At 36.1% G+C, this 18,204-nt stretch overlaps 1 protein-coding gene across 1 annotated transcript; it reads right to left on the bottom strand.

Moving 5' to 3' along the window:
* Positions 1-1,407: 1,407 nt before the first annotated feature.
* Positions 1,408-14,651, bottom strand: TSPAN19 (tetraspanin 19). The gene is made up of 8 exons (XM_019952214.3): positions 14,586-14,651; positions 14,423-14,495; positions 12,611-12,735; positions 9,187-9,261; positions 5,903-6,013; positions 3,985-4,128; positions 2,964-3,047; positions 1,408-1,687 (listed from the first exon to the last, which is right to left on the bottom strand). The coding sequence occupies exons 1-8, from the start codon at positions 14,649-14,651 to the stop codon at positions 1,619-1,621; spliced, it is 747 nt and encodes a 248-aa protein (XP_019807773.2). The 3' UTR covers positions 1,408-1,618.
* Between the last annotated feature and the right edge of the window lie 3,553 nt (positions 14,652-18,204).

Raw genomic sequence — 18,204 nt, 5'->3', positions numbered from 1 at the left:
AAATCATAAAGGTGATAGATTTGATCAGTAGTGCATATATTTTGTGATTTAACTGTAGTAGCTAAAAATAGGCAATCTAGTATCTAGAGACCTTTTTTGTTTCCTTGATACAAAAAACAAATATATCAGAATATATTTCTATAATATTTATTTGATTACAAATAAGTTGGTTCTCAACTCCCAAGTAGGAGAGAGATTTTTGCTATCAGTGTGTTCCTGTGGCATATTTTAGAGAAAACAGGAATTTGAAAATGAGCTTTAAATCCCAAGAGAATTTCCCTTAAATTTAGAAGGCATGTCTATTTACAGGTCACTTCAGAAAAAATGGTTATTCTATTTTCTTTTGTGCTGACTAAAAAAAAAAAAGTCCATAGGTCTCTGTAATCTGCAGTGTACTGAATAGACAGATGAAAAGAGATATGGTTGAATTAGTAAATAAGAGTGAGCCTTCTATAGGAGCAGATCCTTCTATGCAGGATCTTCAGTTAATCTATTCTTTCTTCATTTCCTCAAGGTCAAGGCAGCCTTTTCCTATAAAGGACAGCAATGATATGATAATACCTCATATCTGTATAGCAGCTTTTATTTTTTCAAAGGACTTTTTTTCTGTTCTCACAGTATCATTGTTAGGAAAATAGAACAGGTAGGTTATTTTTATATCCTTCAGAGAATTGTGCATACATGCACAGAACAAAACTTATAAAAAAAGGGAAAAAATGAGGAGAAAGTAATGAGTATGAGAATTCAATGAGTATTTAGAATAGATTATTTTTGCTATAGTTAAAAATTCATTGTTATTTTAATATTTTATTATTGCCACTAAAGTATATCCAAATCTGTCAAATTTTAAATTTATTATTCACTTGCAAGCACTATAAGAAGAGAGAAATAAATTATTAATTCAATGTGGATGTAGTGTCATGAAGATTTTTCAATCTTTCTTTTAAATCTCCTATAAATCAGTATTGTTTCCTTAAATTTGCAAAAGTATATGTTATAATTGCTTACTTAGTGTTTTCTGAACATCATATAGGTATTTTTTCTACATAAGAAACTCAAAATATATGTGATAATTTACCATATTTTGAAATTAGCATATATGATGATATTCTCTAAATTCATAAAATAAGTCAAGGTAAAGTCATAAGCTACGGAATTTGGTATTTTTTTACATTAATTTTTATTGGAGTATAGTTGCTTTACAATGTTGTGTTAGTTTCTACTGTACAGCGAAGTGAATCAGCTATATGTATACATATATCCCCTCTTTTTTGGATTTCCTTCCCATTTAGGTCACCACAGAGCATTGAGTAGAGTTCCTTGTGCTATACAGTAGGTTCTCATTAGTTATGTATTTTACACATAGTATCAATATTGTATATATGTAAATTCCAATCTCTCCAGAATTTGATATTTTGAAAAACCAAATTAATAAAAATTTCATGGGCTGATTCATTAAAATATCCAATAATTCTGTGTTACATATAATCAATGACTTGAATAAATCTTAAACTTAATGAATATAATTCAAAACTTTTTAATTTTTTGGACTAGAAGAATACAACGTGATTATTTTGAGAATTAACTGGTTTCTTCTGGACAAATTAAAATCTAAAGATCACTTTTCTGCATATATTCTATTCTTGATGTGTCTAAAGAAGGAAACGGTTAATGAGAATTGCAAAACCTGGAAAAAAAAGGAAACAATAAGAGATCAAAATGTAATCAATAAGAATAATTTGTAAAGCTAATACTATATGATCACCAAAATGTATTCTGTAAATGGAAAAGGGATCAAGGAGAATAAGAAAATTTCAGAGTAAGGTACATATGGTTGTGGATAAGAAGTCTGCAGAATGAGTCTTGTAGGGTAACCCAGCTGTCACCAAGTTCATTTATAGAGGGGGCTAAGGAATAGACTGCTCAGTTTTAATTACATGGGCTATCATTGGGCTAGATGCCTTGATGAACTGCTGATGTTTTGTGTTCATCATCTTTCTAACTTTGTCATCACTCCTACAAAACTCCCTCCTTTTGTTACAGGATCATGAAAGGTGGTCTGCAAAGGGTAGATGATAAAATGGAGCACAGATAATATCCCCCATTCAGTCTTGCCTTAAATACCTCAGCATGAATAGAGAATAAACATTTAAAAAGAATGATATCGGTGCTTATAAAAATGTCTTGCTTACCACTATCCTGAGACTAACACTGTTACCAGCTGAAGAGAATTTATGGAACTTTAGGTCAGTGCCTTTGTGGATCAACATAAAATTAAATTTGGTATCCTATTTTGGCCAAACCACATATTACGTATTTTCCAACCTTTTAGTCTACACAGTAATAATCTATCCACTCTCACAGTTTCTTTGAATCCATAGCCTTCCCTAGCTTTCATCAGTCTTCACTGAAACTGGAGAATGAAATACTACTTCTGAACCTTGATTCTGCAGTTGGCACCCTGGAGGTCAAGGAATATGTAGATTTGGCTTCCCATTGTATCTCTAACATCTAGTACAGTACCTGACACACAGTAGATGTTCTCCCCCCCCCTCCAAATTTATTGAATGAATGATTGAGGCAATGAACAAATGAGTATTTGAGTGAATAGATTTACTAATGTCAAACATCAGCCTAGATTTAAGAAATTTGCCAGCTTGCAGACTGCCAAACATGGTCCTCTCACTGCCGAGATAAGAAGTATTGATATTTCTAAAAAAATCACAAAGCAATGAAATCACCACCTCCCAGGATGATAACTTATTAACAGACTCCACCCAGGCTGACTTAGGGATATCACCTCCAGTTGGGACCTATTCCTCTCCTGGGTGTGAACAGTCTCAGTGTCCTGGCTCCTATTGGATTAATTTGTCTGATTAGGTCTCCACCGGGTTGTTCTACAGTTTATCCTATATAGTTTATACTTAAATTTTTTATCTTTAAACATATAAACAAAAGCTTACCTCTGAAGCCAAAAGTCCAAAGTTAATTCCAATTAATGTTAAAGCATTAGTATGATACCATGTGTTGATTTTATTTTCACAACCCTAAGGAAAAGAACTTACTTAGGCTGACTTGGAGATGGAAATTTTTTTTTTTTTTTTGGAAGTGTTTTTATACATAATTCTATTACAAAAAAGAAGAGACACAGAGATTAGTAATTTACCAAAGTCTAAAAAGCAAGTCAATGTCTAACTGGAGACTGGACTTACTAGCCCAGAAAGCTTCATATAATTGCAGGACACCTCGGTTGCTACTTTTAAAGTTGCTAAGATGTTGTCATGTAGTTGAAATCAGAAATTTAGTTTTGAGAGGGATTTGGTTTTCTACACGCTACTGTAATTCAGCATACTACTGCCTAAAGTGATACTTCCCAAATAGGAGAATCTTTTAAGAAACATAATACTCCATTTATCTATGAATGAATTATGTTATTGAAAGATACATCTTAAAAATAGAATAACATCAGTATATAAACTACAAAAGAATTAAAAGTTCTTGGGATGGAAATCCCTAGTTTATCAATATTCTGTATCTGTAAATAGCAGTTGCTACAGATGAACTTCTACTCTTGCTTCTGCCACCTTTACCTAAACACCATTTTTGTCACTGCTGGGGTTTCCTCCCTCAGTTTTTGCCAAACCTCATGCCTCTTTACTTCTGCTATTGCAGCTCCTCTACCAATCCTACACAACAGAGATTTGTCAAAAGTGCCTCTTTCATCAAAGGATGGTTGAGGAGAAAGTTGATGGTATCCCAAGTTCTAGGAGAACTTATATCACATACTCCAGCAAGTTTAATTAATTTGTTATATAACAAATAATACAATTCACCTTGCTGTGGTTTCATTTTAGTTAAGTTGCTTAAGAACCTAATAACCATGAATGACATTGTTTTTAATATAAAAAATTGCTCAGAATTCTAAAATGACTTGCAAAAAAAAAGGTACCATAAACACTTGGAGAAGCCTTAACTTACATTTACCTCTAGGTAAGTTGCATTCAGTGGCTCATCACAAAACCACTTTCTTAATGTAGAATTTGTGCAAGAACATGGCACCTGTTCTGAATTTTCTTTATTCTTATTCTTCAACCAATCTGTGTAATTTTTTTGGCCACAACACTGTAACTAGAAAAAAGATTCTATAAATTTTACTATAAAATATTGAAAATGCAGTTAATTATATGACTCCTATGCATATTAAAGTGGTTTTGTGATAAATTTATTAATTTATTCTCCATTCAAATGTAGTGAATTAAAACAATAAGTATATTTTTGTTTGTTTAATCCATTACCTTGTTGCTGCTATGGTTGATGTTAACCAGAGCTAAAGATCTCTACTCATATAAGTGGGCTATGTATGAATGAAATTGTTATATCTGAATTTACCTTATAGAAGCTCAGGATGAAAGATATACTTGATTTACTAAACCATGTTTAGATCCAGAACAGAAGAGAGAATCACCTTAGCCACACCTTCTCTTAACTATAACAGTTTTCTTTATAATTTATCCAACATGTGCTGCCATATGTGTTAAATATACATAAAGACTCAAGGTTATTACTACTTTCTTAGGGTATCAAACCTTCCTAAGATTTGATACCCTGCTATCAGTCATAATGCAATCTGAAAATGCAATACATGTTCAGATCACATACATCAGTGAAAAACATAAGATGAAGAAAATCATTTATAATACATTTAAATTCTCCTAAAAAGCATTTCTGTTATTAAATATACTAAAAATAATAACTATGCTTATGTGAGGCTCTGGTGTAGTAGCTGAATACAAAATCTAGTGCTAGATTGTCTGGGATTGAATCTTGGCTCTGCCACTTATTAGCCAAGCGATACTGGCTAAGTTACTGAATTTCTCTGACCTTCATCTATAAAACGAAGATAACGGTTCTTAACTCATTGGGTTGGGAGGACTAAATGAGTTAATATATGAAAAGCACCTGTAAAAGGGCCTGGTGCTATTAAATGTTTGCTTTTTTTTTTTTTTTTTTGGTGTAAAGCACTTACTATGTTCCCCTTCTGATCTACTCTTGTAAACAATTTGGCTGACTACACACACTCCCTTACCTTGCCGAGAAAAATCTGAACTGTGAAAATAATAATGCTAACAACATTAGCTAACAAGTATTAGTTGCTTACTATGTCCCAGATCCAAGCCTTTCTCTATACTCCCTACATTACTTCCTTTATTCTTAACAACCAGAGGTAGGGGTCATTCTGCCTATCTATTTTGTTAATATGGTACGTGAAGTTAAGAAGGTTTCTTGGGCTTCCCTGGTGGCCCAGTGGTTGGGAGTCCGCCTGCCGATGCGGGGGACGCGGGTTCGTGACCCGGTCCGGGAAGATCCCACATGCCGCGGAGCGGATGGGCCCGTGAGCCATGGCCGCTGGGCCTGCGCATCTGGATCCTGTGCTCCGTGGCGGGAGGGGCCGTGGCAGCGAGAGGCCCGCGTACCGCAGAAAAAAAAAAAGGTGGTTTCTTATCCAGCATCACAAAGTTACTGCGTGGCAAACCTGATGTTCAGGCTCAAATGGTAACCACCAGGATACTATGCTGCCAGCAGGGGCTGTGCTTAGACCCTATCTCCCCATGGGGGCGACAGGGTAGATTATTCCACTTGGCAGTAGACTCCCAACACTTTTACACATGAATTCAGGTTAAAATGCACATCAATTAACCCAGAAAAGGAGATACACATTACAAAAGAAAGATAAAACTCAAGATCTTAAGTTGAGACAATCCTATCCCACCCTGTTGGTTTAGATGAAATACAAGAGCCTCTAATTCCTGTGCCCCATTCCCTGTCCTTCCTTCTCTCCCCATTTCTCAGCAGCAGTCACCTTTGGCGTCTAATTTTTAGTTTTACGCTAATTTCATCTTACTGTTTTCTGCAAGGCATTTAGAATCGTCCACTTGGGTATGTCTTCAGGCAAGTCCTTAGATCCATACTCAGAAATGACTGAATCAATTTTATCCTGCCATATTTGGTGAACCTGTTGAAAATTTTATTAAAAGTGAAAATTTGATAGAAACTTTCCTTATGGTTCCTCATAAAAAGTATTCAAAGTCAGTTTGTTGTTTTCTAATTATTTCTAGGTGTTTTTTTCTTCCTTATAACTATTTTTAGCAATCAGTGAGTGTGGAGGCCTTTGGTCTTTCACACTGTGATCTATAGGAAGACTACATTAGACTTGGTTTCTGGTTAGGGAGAAAGTTATGTGCTGTTCTCCTGAGTGTCGAAGGGTTCTACATTTCTTTTTACACCCTCAGGAAAAATTGTGAAAGGCTTTTAAATGGACCAAAAAAAATGGCTGAGGATCTTTTCAATGAAAACTAGGCTTTCTCTAGTACACATTCAGGGTCCTCTGTTTCTACGAGTCTGTACGTTTCCTAGTTTTTAATTTATCTTACAACTTTGTAAGTTGTAGAAAACTGTAGTTAGGCAAATGATTCTTTGTCAGAGAAATGCAGATGAATTTTTCCTGGTGGGGATGGAATCGATCTGTCCCCTTTCCAAGCCTGTTTTGTTTCGGTTTTGTAGTGTCTTCTCTTTGGACTCTCCTTTGAATTGGTTTTTATATCTTAACTGGTTCCTGCATTAAACAAGATGTTAAATAAAATTATTGACCTGTGTCTATTGTATATTTTTACAAGAATTATGATTTTTAATTAAAAAAAGTCTTTTCACAATGCTAAAACAAAAACAATCATGTGAAAGTTTGGAGGAAAACTGCTATTTTGAAATCTAGATTTTGCAAAGGTAGTTTTTAGTAGGAACTTTCTTAAGCATTTAGAAGTTTATATGACTTTCATAACTAATTCCTAACTTGGTCCTGTAAAATAGCAAAAGGTAGAAAGGCCAGGGACTTCCCTGGAGGTCTAGTGGTTAGGACTCTGCACTTGCACTGCAGGGGCAAGGGTTTGATCCGTGGTCAGGGAACTAGGATCCCGCATGCTGCACGGTGAGGCCCCCCCAAAAATGGTAGAAAGGCCAGACATTATTTGTATTTTATGAACACGGATATAGATACTCAGAGAATATGATTATTTGCTTTGTTTACATGAATAAAGAAGAGGAGCTGAGACTTCTAAATATAATTCATTTGGATTCTAGTCTAATAATTTCTCATTGTAATATGCTGTTCTTTAATAATGAAAACTAAATAACTGGTGGGAATACTACAATAATTAAGACATCTGTACAAGTTAAACTTTTACCCACTTACATATCTATGCTTTAATACATTTAAGAAGATTGGAATAAAATAACATGTTATTTAGATCTATAAGTGATCAATTTAACATATTCCCTAAGTTAATTTTTATTTAGAATAGAAAATGATGTTTTTCCATTTTATATTTTTGTGGAGAGGGGGCAGACTTATGTCCTTACTTATCTTCTAAAGCATTACTTGGGAGATTCAGAGTGCATATGAATCACACCTTAGTACATAAGAGTAAAAATGATTTTCATATATAATCTAGGTGGCTACTATATAAGTAAAATTCCCTCACACATATTCAATATGACAAACAACCCATGAAGACCTAGTGCATCTCCAGCACTGAGTTAGGCACTGTAAATGACATGAAATATTTAGAGGCTCATGAGAACTCAGTCCAGTCTGAATGTAGAAAGCAAGTGATGTAAACAAAGCTGTCATTTCTGGGATCAGTTAATAAGGTTAGAGTGCAGACTCCTTCATTTGGCTATGATGTATTTTAGCATGTGTGTTCTCCTTTCAAAGCCTCAGTTTCCTGTCCTAGAAAGAAGGATTTACAATGCATCTCTAGGAGTTGTTGTGAGCGTCAATAATGTAGTGCCAGTAAAGTGCTTATCACAGTCTCTGGCACATGGTAGTTATTAGTAAATGATAGTTCTTATTCTTAAAATAGGTAGAGAGGAGTATGTGAATAATAAATAAATATGGGTGCCACTGATTAACTATATTCATGTGTTAAGGGTCCTTAAGTGTGATATTCAGGTTCCATCACCAGGTCCAAAAGTTAGAGGCTGATGGGTTGGGATCTGGTGCTTTGCCACCAAAACAGCTTTATAGGACTCACTTGAGTGTGCGCGCGCGCACACACACACACACACACACACACACACACACATTTTGGATATGGAAAGAAGAAATTTTAGCTCCAAATGCCAAACCATTAACAACAGGCCCTAGATAATTAGATATCCAGGATAGATGCCAAGCACAAGAGAGCAAATGAAATTGGAGGGCAATGGTGTTGTATAGGAAAGATTTTGTCGAGGTTTGGCCATTAATTAGGAGTTGATATATAGAAAGAATCTGAAGGCTAGGAAGCCTAGAAATTAATCAGGTTCTCCTTCAAAATCAATTGAGGGAAGGTAGAGAGCTCCCAAATAGCTACTCTATAACAGGAACTTTATAATCGTCGGTTAATGATAACTCTATAAGGTAGGTAGATGAAGACATAGGTTCAGGGATGTTAAATGGCTTGTTATCTAGTCACATGCCGATCTGTATGACTTCAAGTCCATGCTCTTATTGCTACAGGAGAGTCTCCCATGAGACAAAGTCAGACCTTGACTGTACTGAAACACTGACATTTCTTAAAGAATTAAAAGTCTGTAGGCTGTAATAGGTAAGTTTTGCTACCAAAAAGGTTTTTCAGGTAATTTATTATGTGCTTTTTTGAACTTGACTTGAAAAATATAAATCTTGTTCTAGTTAACTGTATCACTCATGACCATACCTGTACAAAATATATGAATTATTCAATAATCTTATTTAAATGAAATTGCTAAATTTAAAATTTGTACAAATCTAAAGGTATTTCTTTACAAAAATAGAATATAGTACAGTGATGGAGTCAGCAGTGGCAGCCAGGGTTGGCTGGGGGGCCAATTTTGGATATCCCACAATAAGCATCATCTCCTCTTCCCCTACATTCTTTGTTATTTACAACATTCTCAATCTTCTGCAGACAGAGTTAAAGACAAGTTCTCCTAGCCCACCATTCCAATCTGACCCCTGTCCCCTTCCTATATGGAATTCTAGTACTTCCATTGAATCCTTTTTTTCCCCAAAAAACATTTACCTTTAGCTTTTAATATAGGTTTAGGTCTCAATAATCTAAAGTATCTGCTTTTCTTTACTTTTCAAATAAAAGGATGATGTTTCCATACCTCCTCTTTCTTTGTGAAGATGAGTGCTGAAAGTACAACTTGAACACCAAAGGCCCACATTAACAGTACTGCATACTAAAACAAAAGAAACACAGAAATGAGAACTATGCTCCTAATATATTTTTAGATGCTACAATGATGGGAAAATGCACATCACATGAAACGTACAGTCTTAAAATACATAGGTATTGCTGAAGTTTCCTGTTCTCATACATGAGTGAAATTATTGAAACAAAAGGCAAAGAAAAAAAATCAGTGAACATTTGGATAAGAGTAAGATAGAAAGAAGTGATAGTGCTTCATGAGAACTCTAACAGACTACTTGGTCTAATGGAGTTGATGATGATACCTTCTTCATTCAGATCTAAAACTGTCATAGAGGGGAACTTAAATATCTAGACCTCCACTTACACCATTCTGCTACCAGTGGAAAACTCACTAAATTGTGACCTACCATGTAAACTATTCCATCATGCACAAAGTAACAACAGCAACAACAATAAAAATAATGAGAAAGTAACAAAGGCAATGGCAATAGTAAAGTTAATCTGTATGCACATTTGGACTATTTCTTTGAAAACTGAAAATACTTCTATCCAAAGCCAAACAAAATGATTTTCACATTATTTGACTATTTTCTTTTTTTTAAACATATGGCCACTGCAATCTTCTTCATCATAGCAGTGAATAGTGATACATATTATCTAGAATTCAAAATAATTTTAAAAGTTAGCAGTCTGAATATTTTACTAACTAAAATATCAATATAAGCAAGGATGATTTACTGTTAGTATTCTTAGTTTCACCTATTTTAACCATTTAGTACTTTAAAATAGTCCATTAAAATTGCTTACTTGACAAATATATTTCCTATTTTCAGAGACAAAAATATGGTCTTTAGATCCATTTAGAAGTTTAGATTTTTAATACTTCTACACACAACACCTTACTTAATCTTCACTGCCAAGGGATAGTAGTGAAGACAGGTAGAGAAAGGGAAAACTGCGCAAAACAATTGTTTTAAAAAAGTCACTGGGTTTCTTTTCAATGGCAAGCTGCTTATTGTCTGTGGACCCTCCCAGGTTTCTGATTCAATGGGAATATGAAATATTACCTTTGACTAAACTATTATTCAACTCTGCAAAGAGTTAACTTATACAACTCTGATAGTAATACAAAAGTTTCCATAGCAATGCAAATGATTACTATTCATGAAAATGCTAATGAATAGTCTATAGAGAATATAAATCTCCACAAGCTTAATTCTTATTTAAACTGGTTGTTACTTCTTACTGGTTCCTCTATTAATTAATTATATAAATAAAGTCTCTGATACATGCTCATTTTCATATAGGTGATTCATGATTTTACCTTTGAAAATTATTTTTTAACAGCAGTTAGATATTTACAGAAGAAATATTCAGTGTATTTATGTTATTAGCACTTAGCACAGTGAGAGACTGCTGGAGAACTTTTAACAGGAAAGTGAAATTGTCCCAAGGAGTTAAAATGCAAAAGTAATATCTATTTGACTAGAGTAGGAGCATGGAAAATCACCTTTAAGCCAGAGAATAGTGTTTAGGCCTATATAAGATTTGCCCATAGCTTGACTATGTGAATTAACATGGTTAAAGAAAAAGTGTGTCCATCAAAAAAGTATTGGTAAATTCAGAGGAGAATAGCAAAAGTGTCGTGATTACAAAATGTTGCAATACTCTTCCATGGACCGTCCGGAAGGGAGAATGGTATCTTGGCTTCAGGATCTAAGCTATCAGGTCCTAGTAGCATGTATATTCCTTATGATGGGGTCTGTCAGGCTTTCTTAGTCACAGTCCATTAATACTTGAATTACATGAGGCAGAAACTTATAAGATGTTTATGTTTTTCTCCCTCAAGTTGCCTCCTTCCTTTCCCATCCTCAAACCACAACATTATATTAATAGCAGGCTTTCTGTCTCCTTTACCTAAATGGGAATTTGTGGCAAGGAGAAAATTAAAATTTTCCTACAAATCATTTCTGTCCTGGTTTCCATATCCAAAATCAGAAGCCCCATGAGAAAATTATGTTATAGGCCCTGGGAGAAGAGAAAGATAAAATTTGAGAACAGAGGTTGTGCCTTTGAGGAGAGTAAGAAGAGAGAGTGAAGTCTTTTTTAGACTAAAAAGATTGTGAGACTGATCCTAGAGTCTGCAGATTCTCAAAGCAATGGGGGCTAGCACTTGGCTTCCTGGCATTGCCATGGTAAGGAGGCAAGACCCAGAGGGAAATGAAGGTGTGGTTTCCAGTGTTGCCTAAAATGTCTCTGCCATGGGTAATACTCAAATAATAATAGGCAGCAATTATTAAAAATAGGCAGTAACGAATTCCTCTGTCAGGCATGACTCCTTTAATTGCTGTGTCCTTGGCAGGGTTGAATGTCTCAGGTCTCAGGGAAGGGGAACTGCAGGAAAGGAACTGAGGTAATGGTTAATTACCAATCCTTCACAAAAGAATTTCACCGATATGCCTGTACTGGTATATACTGGATGAAGAACAGCGCTGCCTTTGCTGTCCTAGGCCATTCAAACAGCAGAATATGTAGTCCTGAAGGGACCACATCAGCTGGGAAAGTGAGTGCTTTCATGGTAACTGGTGTAGACTGATAAACAGAATCCAAAGTGACCACCCAGACTTTCAGCACTACATAAGAGCTAAGTATCTCTGCATTCTTCCTGGCAAGAGGGGCACAGTTGGATACATTTGAATTTCCTATCTGCTTCACAGGAAAGTGCCTGTGAATTAAAACTAATTTGATTTAAAGAAAATGTTAAAAGCTGTATTTTACCTGAATCCACTGATTGTGATCCATACCTATCCCACGTATGATAAATGGCTCACGTTCATTATAATTTACCTTTTCATGTTATATGCCTGCGGAGAGATAGTGTGCTAGCCAGATGCCAGAGTCTGGCCCTCTCAGCAGTTGTATTTCTTTTTGTTAAATTATAAATTGTGATCTCAGTTACAAGTTAGCTTCCCACATGGCACACCCACAGGGAGAAAATGTGCCGACTACAGGCCATGTTTCCTTTTCCCTGCTAAACTTCATTGTTCGTTGCCTTTAACATACTGTATTCTGATTTTAGTCTTCAGATTTAAGTTTGGTTAATTGTAGTTCACCCTAGGAGATGGATTCTTATTGGCTCTGTGTTCAAAATTAATATCTAAGTGTGTAAGTGTTGAGGTCCAGATTTAGTCCGTGGGAAACTCACCAAGAAAATTCTACCTAGAAAAGATTCTTGGGAGGGGGCACTTCATGGCCTTATTCCCAAGAGCACATTGTACTGCAGTGTTACAGTGACATAAATCATTCTTGCTCACGTGTGTAACTCAAACACTGAAAATCAAAGATACAGATTCAGGCTATTGAAATGAAATACGTACCAGAATTAGAAGCCATCTGATTTCACTGTGAATTCCCAAATAACCGAAGAGACAAAGAAGAACAGTAGCAGAACCAGTTCCAATCAAAATTCGAAAAATATATACTATCAAGTGATTATTTTCATCTGTGGAATCCACAAAACAGCTATTATTAAGTGACATTTGTTTTCTATTTAATAATAAATGCAGCAACCCAAGGTTTCCTAGGCAGCTGTCAACAAACCACTAGGATTCTCTTTCTCTCTTTTTTAACCTCATTCTGGCACCTCTTACTTGCTCTTAACAACTTTTCTTCCTTTAATGACATGATAGAGAATTTCTTCAATCTCAGAAGGTCCCTTTAACTTTACCTTATCTTTATTGTCTTCTATGAAAGAAGATGACTTTTTCTAGGGTGAATTCTTCTATGTCTAATGTACCTCCAAACATTTTTATATTCATTCATTCATTCATCAAAAATATTCTGAGTACTTAACACATGTGGGTTAAGTTTCCCATGTCTGAAACCCTGAGTTTATTGCTAATATGGTCCCGTTAAAACTGTATTTTATTCTCTCCCCATCTAGACTGAACTGTCTGTGCTAGAGACTATATATATTTATATAGTCAACAGGCTAACTGTTAAATGCTTAGTGCTATGGCACAGATGTAGTGCTTAACAATTTGTTTTTAAAGGGAGATAAATAAATTAAATATGCCCTAGATTTTATGGGAGAAGAGTAGAGGCAATGGGCAGTGGTGTGCTGGAACCAGATTGTTCTGGCACATAAAAGCCAACTGTTAAATTTTCACAAAATCTGTAAACCAACTCAGTCCACACTGGCACCTTGAAATTGGCCATCATGGGATTATTTAAACCACAGAAATCAGCAAATACCATAAACTGAGACTCCATCCCAGGACATTTATCAGCACACCACTGGGTATAAGAGCACCTAATCTAGTAGGGGGAGAAGGTGAAGATATGCAAGATTACTGGAGAAGGTAACACCTGGGCTTAGGCTTTAAATTATAATTGGAAGTCTCTAGGTTGGAATGGTGGAAGCATTCTAAGACACAGAATGGTGCAGTGTGTGTAGGAAACTCAGCCTTGCTGGCATTTACAGTTTCAGGCAGGTGAGACTGGGAAGGTTTGCAGGGGTCAAATTATGAACATTCTATGTGCTGTTTTCTAGTCTTCCTCACTGGAATTACGCTCCATGAGGAAAGGCCCTTTATCTTTCTTGTACACTTCTGTATCCTCAGCTCATGGGATAGTGCCTAACGATATGATATCTATATATATAGATAGATAGATAGATATAGATATATTTATATGTCTATATCTATCTATCTATCTATATATATAAAATCTCTTTATCCATTCATCCACTGATGTACATTTAAGTTGTTTCCATAGGGAATATTTTATTTCTAATTATGTGATGGTGACAGGATATGGTAACTGAGTTTTAAAAGAGATTATTTAACTTGGGCAGTGAAGCTATTTTGATCTCCATTATCCTTTCAAGTCTATAGATCTGTAAAAGTCCAGAGTCAGCAGAACAACCGCAATCTCCCATTTCTCTCATCTCTCCTGCCCAAAGTTCCTAGATCTCTCTTTCAAAATTCCCTCTCCCTTATGGTCTTGGATTTAAGTCTTATTATTTAATAAGGTGCTTTTAGAACAATTGGCAAAGACTTTCTGAGGAAAAATTGGACAGTGCTTAATGAATTTTAGAGAAATACTGCCACCTGCTGAATAAATCATGTATGCAATTGTTTAACACTGAATTCCTTGTTTGATTTAGAGAAAGGAAAATAGATACATACCCAAAGCTGTGAAAAAATTATTTCTATCTGTTAAAAGCCATGCACCAAATCCCATGAGTAAAAGTCCAAGAACCTACAAAAAAAGATAGCCAATACTTATTTTTGAACTAATTGTCAATATAAATGCACATTTTCTTTACTAAATAATTATGAAGATACTTACCAAAAAAGCTCCATTAATGAGATTAAGAAAGTATTTAAAAATTAATGTTTTGTTTTTCCTTAACATTCTTTTTCTCCCCATATACTGATGATTCTGAAAAGATAAACACAACTTTTACAATAAACACTCACCACAGTAATAACTTTAAATAATTCTGCCTACTCACATCCTTTATTTGCATATTTTTCTTCTCATACCAGCGGTCAGTAAAACATTCCCCTTTGCTCTCCTGAATATAAGGAAATACTGAAGATGTCTTGAAACTGTACCTTTCTTTCTTTATCTGCATTTTTTGGCCAGGCAGTCGAGACCAAGAGGGCATTTTTAGAACATGTCAATAGCTGCCTTACTGAACTCCTTGCAGTTTTCAGAAAATGAAATATTTTATTTTGTTTACAGTCATAACACACCTTGTTCTCCTTGCTAGAAACCTTTCCTTTACATCTGACTGTCCTTCTCTTTCCCAGAATAATGTTAACTCTTCCCAGAATAATGTTAACTCCTCACTGAGGTCTAGCCTTGGAAGCCTTTCCCTAATCTCTATTCGTTGCCTATTTTCATCTTTACTTGTCTTCCTTCCCATGTAGACTCTGAGGTCTTTAAGTGGAGAGAGTAGATCTTGTATACCATTACAACCCCGAGTCTAACACATGGTGGGTACAATAGCAATAGATATTTATTGAATGAATGAATCAATGAATAGGTGAATTAAATGATTTAATGAGCTTACAATTTACTTTGGTATACAGTGTAAGGAAGGGAACTAATTTAAGGTGGTTTTAAATAAAAATTATTTTCCAGATAGCCAATTTTCCTAAAACATTTATGTAAAAATCAATACTTGTCGGTTTTGGTGCTTGGTCTATTAGATATGGAGGTTTTACATTTTCTTGGGTATGTTTCTGGGTTTTCTTTTTTCCCTGGTTGTTTCAATTCTAGCTGGCTCAGTATTTTAAAAAATATTGTAGTTTACAATGTTTCAATACATGCAGTACATAATTGACCTGGTGAAAGTGAAACAGTATACAAGCCCTTGTGTCCCTGTCCTTTGAAGTAAAAGGCTTTTGTTTTAGCCTCCCAGGCCTCCCTTGAGTCTCAAAAGGCTGACTCAAGAGTTGATTGGGAAATGTGAAGATGTAGAAACAAAGAAGAGCTGTTGGGCTGGGGAACTGGTAACAATTTAGACTATAAATCTGCTACATAGCAGAATCATCCAACCCCCAGTTCCCTGAAAGACACTGATAAAGGCCTGACACACATTCCTAAGTTGTTTTTATAGGAAGCAGACCCCCACCAGATGAAAACTGCTGACATATGAACATAGACCCTAGACTGGTGGAAACCAGAAGGTTGATGATGCTTGAAACTTCACCTTGATGCCAGCCGGGCAGAGAACTGTGCACGAGCTGATCACGCACCCTGCAACCGTCTCCCTCATACTGCCTTTAAAACCCCTTCCCTGAAAGCCATGGGGGACTTTGGGTCTTTTGAGCAGGAGCTGCCTGTTCTCCTTGCTTGGCACCTTGCAATAAATGCCGTACTTTCCTTCAGCACAACCTGGTGTCAGTAGATTGGCTTTACTGCGTGTGGGTGAGCAGGCCCAAGTTTGGTTTGGTAACAAAAGCAGAGTTAGTAGGACTAACTTGAAGCTGTTTGCCCCTAGTTAGGAAGAAACCCAATCCATTTGTTGAACTGAAAGATGCCTTAGAAAGTGGATAAGTAAGAGATGTCTAGGTTAGTATCCATGCACTTCCCTCCCTACTTCAATCCAAGGCCATATTCCTCCTAAAAATTTCCCAGGTACTTCTTCCCAGCTTCAGGAGTCTCTCCAGGCTTTATCTTCCACCCTCTGCTTCAAACTCTCCCGCTATCATTTGGTTTCTTCAGTTTCTGTCCTCTAGTCTTATTCCTGGATTCCTCCAGTTCCTGGATTATTTGGATGGGACACTCAGTTGGAAAGACTGCTTGATTTTTATTTCAGTTTCTTTCCAAGATGTTGTAGATCTACATTTTGGCTTCAATTCTATTTACTGCAGCATATGAGAAAGCTGTGATCCTCGTTCTACAGTCTGAATGAGAAGTTAAGCCCAAAGACCTAGCCTCTGTTTCTCTATGAATGAGAAAGAGAAAGAAGACTAATGAATGCGATTTCTGCAGTGATTCTGGTGTGAAATGTTGAAGGCAGAGGATTGACTGTTGATTTGATAATAATTAGCAGGGTTGATTCAAGGCTAAAATGTTTTGTCAAAGGACCCAGATACGAAACTAAACTGAAGTTTATTCTCTCTCAGTCCAAGATGGGTAATGGGTTCTCTACTGGGAAATCATCTTAGGAACATGGCACTTTCTCCAGCCTGTTCAATATATGGCTCCCAAATTTGCTCAAGGTGTAATCCTTTACAGTCAGCAGAAAGAAAGAGGATGAGTAAACTTAGGCGAGCATCTTTTAAGCAAGTGAGGTGGAAGTTGCATACTTCTCTTCTGCTCATATTCCATTGGCGCATAGCGATTCATCACATGGCAATTCTCAGTTGGAGGCAGAGGTAACTATGTGCCCAAGATGAAGGAAAGAAGTGATTTAGGGTGGGAAAAGCCAAATAAAATGACCGATAGATAGGAAAGGGCAGTAAAAAGATAATTAGAGGGAGAAAAAGAGGGTTTTGATACATTTCAATATGCTTTACTACAAGCAAGAAAGAATCAAAGATGATCAGAAAGATATTTTACGATGGGAAAATAAAAGAATGGTGAGAATCACTGGAATTGTTTGAAAAAAATTCATAAATTCCATAAATTTAATATTTAATAATTGGGTTTGAATTGGTAAAAGATACCCTTGTGGTTAAGCAATGGAGATGGAGTGCAGGTAAGTGGAGAGCATAAGCTATGCAGAACTGGGAGTCATCCATAGAGAGCTGATATCTTGGGAATAAATGAAAGAGATGAGCGATTAACTATAGATAAAAGTGAGCAGAGGGGCTTCCCTGGTGGCGCAGTGGTTGAGAGTCCGCCTGCTGATGCAGGGGACACGGGTTCGTGCCCCGGTCCGGGAAGATCCCACATGCCGCAGAGCGGCTGGGCCCGTGAGCCATGGCCGCTGAGCCTGCGCGCCCGGAGCCTGTGCTCCACAACGGGAGAGGCCACAACAGTGAGAGGCCCGCGTACCGCAAAACAACAACAAAAACAACAACAAAAATGAGCAGAGGTTTGATTGTAGAGAATGATATAATTAGGAATTTGGATTTTTTTTTTAAAGCAGACTTTAAGAAACGAGAAAATAAGCAAAGTATGATTTCATGGAAACCAATTGAGGAAGAAATTTCTAAAATAATGTTACATGAAACAGATGTCAAAAGGAAGAGAATTCTGCACTCTCAAAGTCAGCTGACTTGGTTAAGGAGGATGTTCATGGTAACTTCAAACAGTAGGGTTTTAGTCCATTTGGGCTGCTATAACAAAATACCACAGATTAGGTAGTCTATAAACAACATAAATTTATTTCTCACAGTTCTGGAAGCTGGAAGTCTGAGATAAAGATGCAAAGTTTCAGACTTCTTTTATCCTCACATGGCAAAAGGGAGCTCTGTGGGATCTCTTCCTAAGAGCACTAATTCCATTC

This window comes from Tursiops truncatus, chromosome 11 (genome assembly GCF_011762595.2).
Source record: "Tursiops truncatus isolate mTurTru1 chromosome 11, mTurTru1.mat.Y, whole genome shotgun sequence".
NCBI lineage: Eukaryota > Metazoa > Chordata > Mammalia > Artiodactyla > Delphinidae > Tursiops > Tursiops truncatus.
Note: the sequence above shows the minus strand (reverse complement) of the source record. Positions and strands in the feature narration are given on the sequence as shown.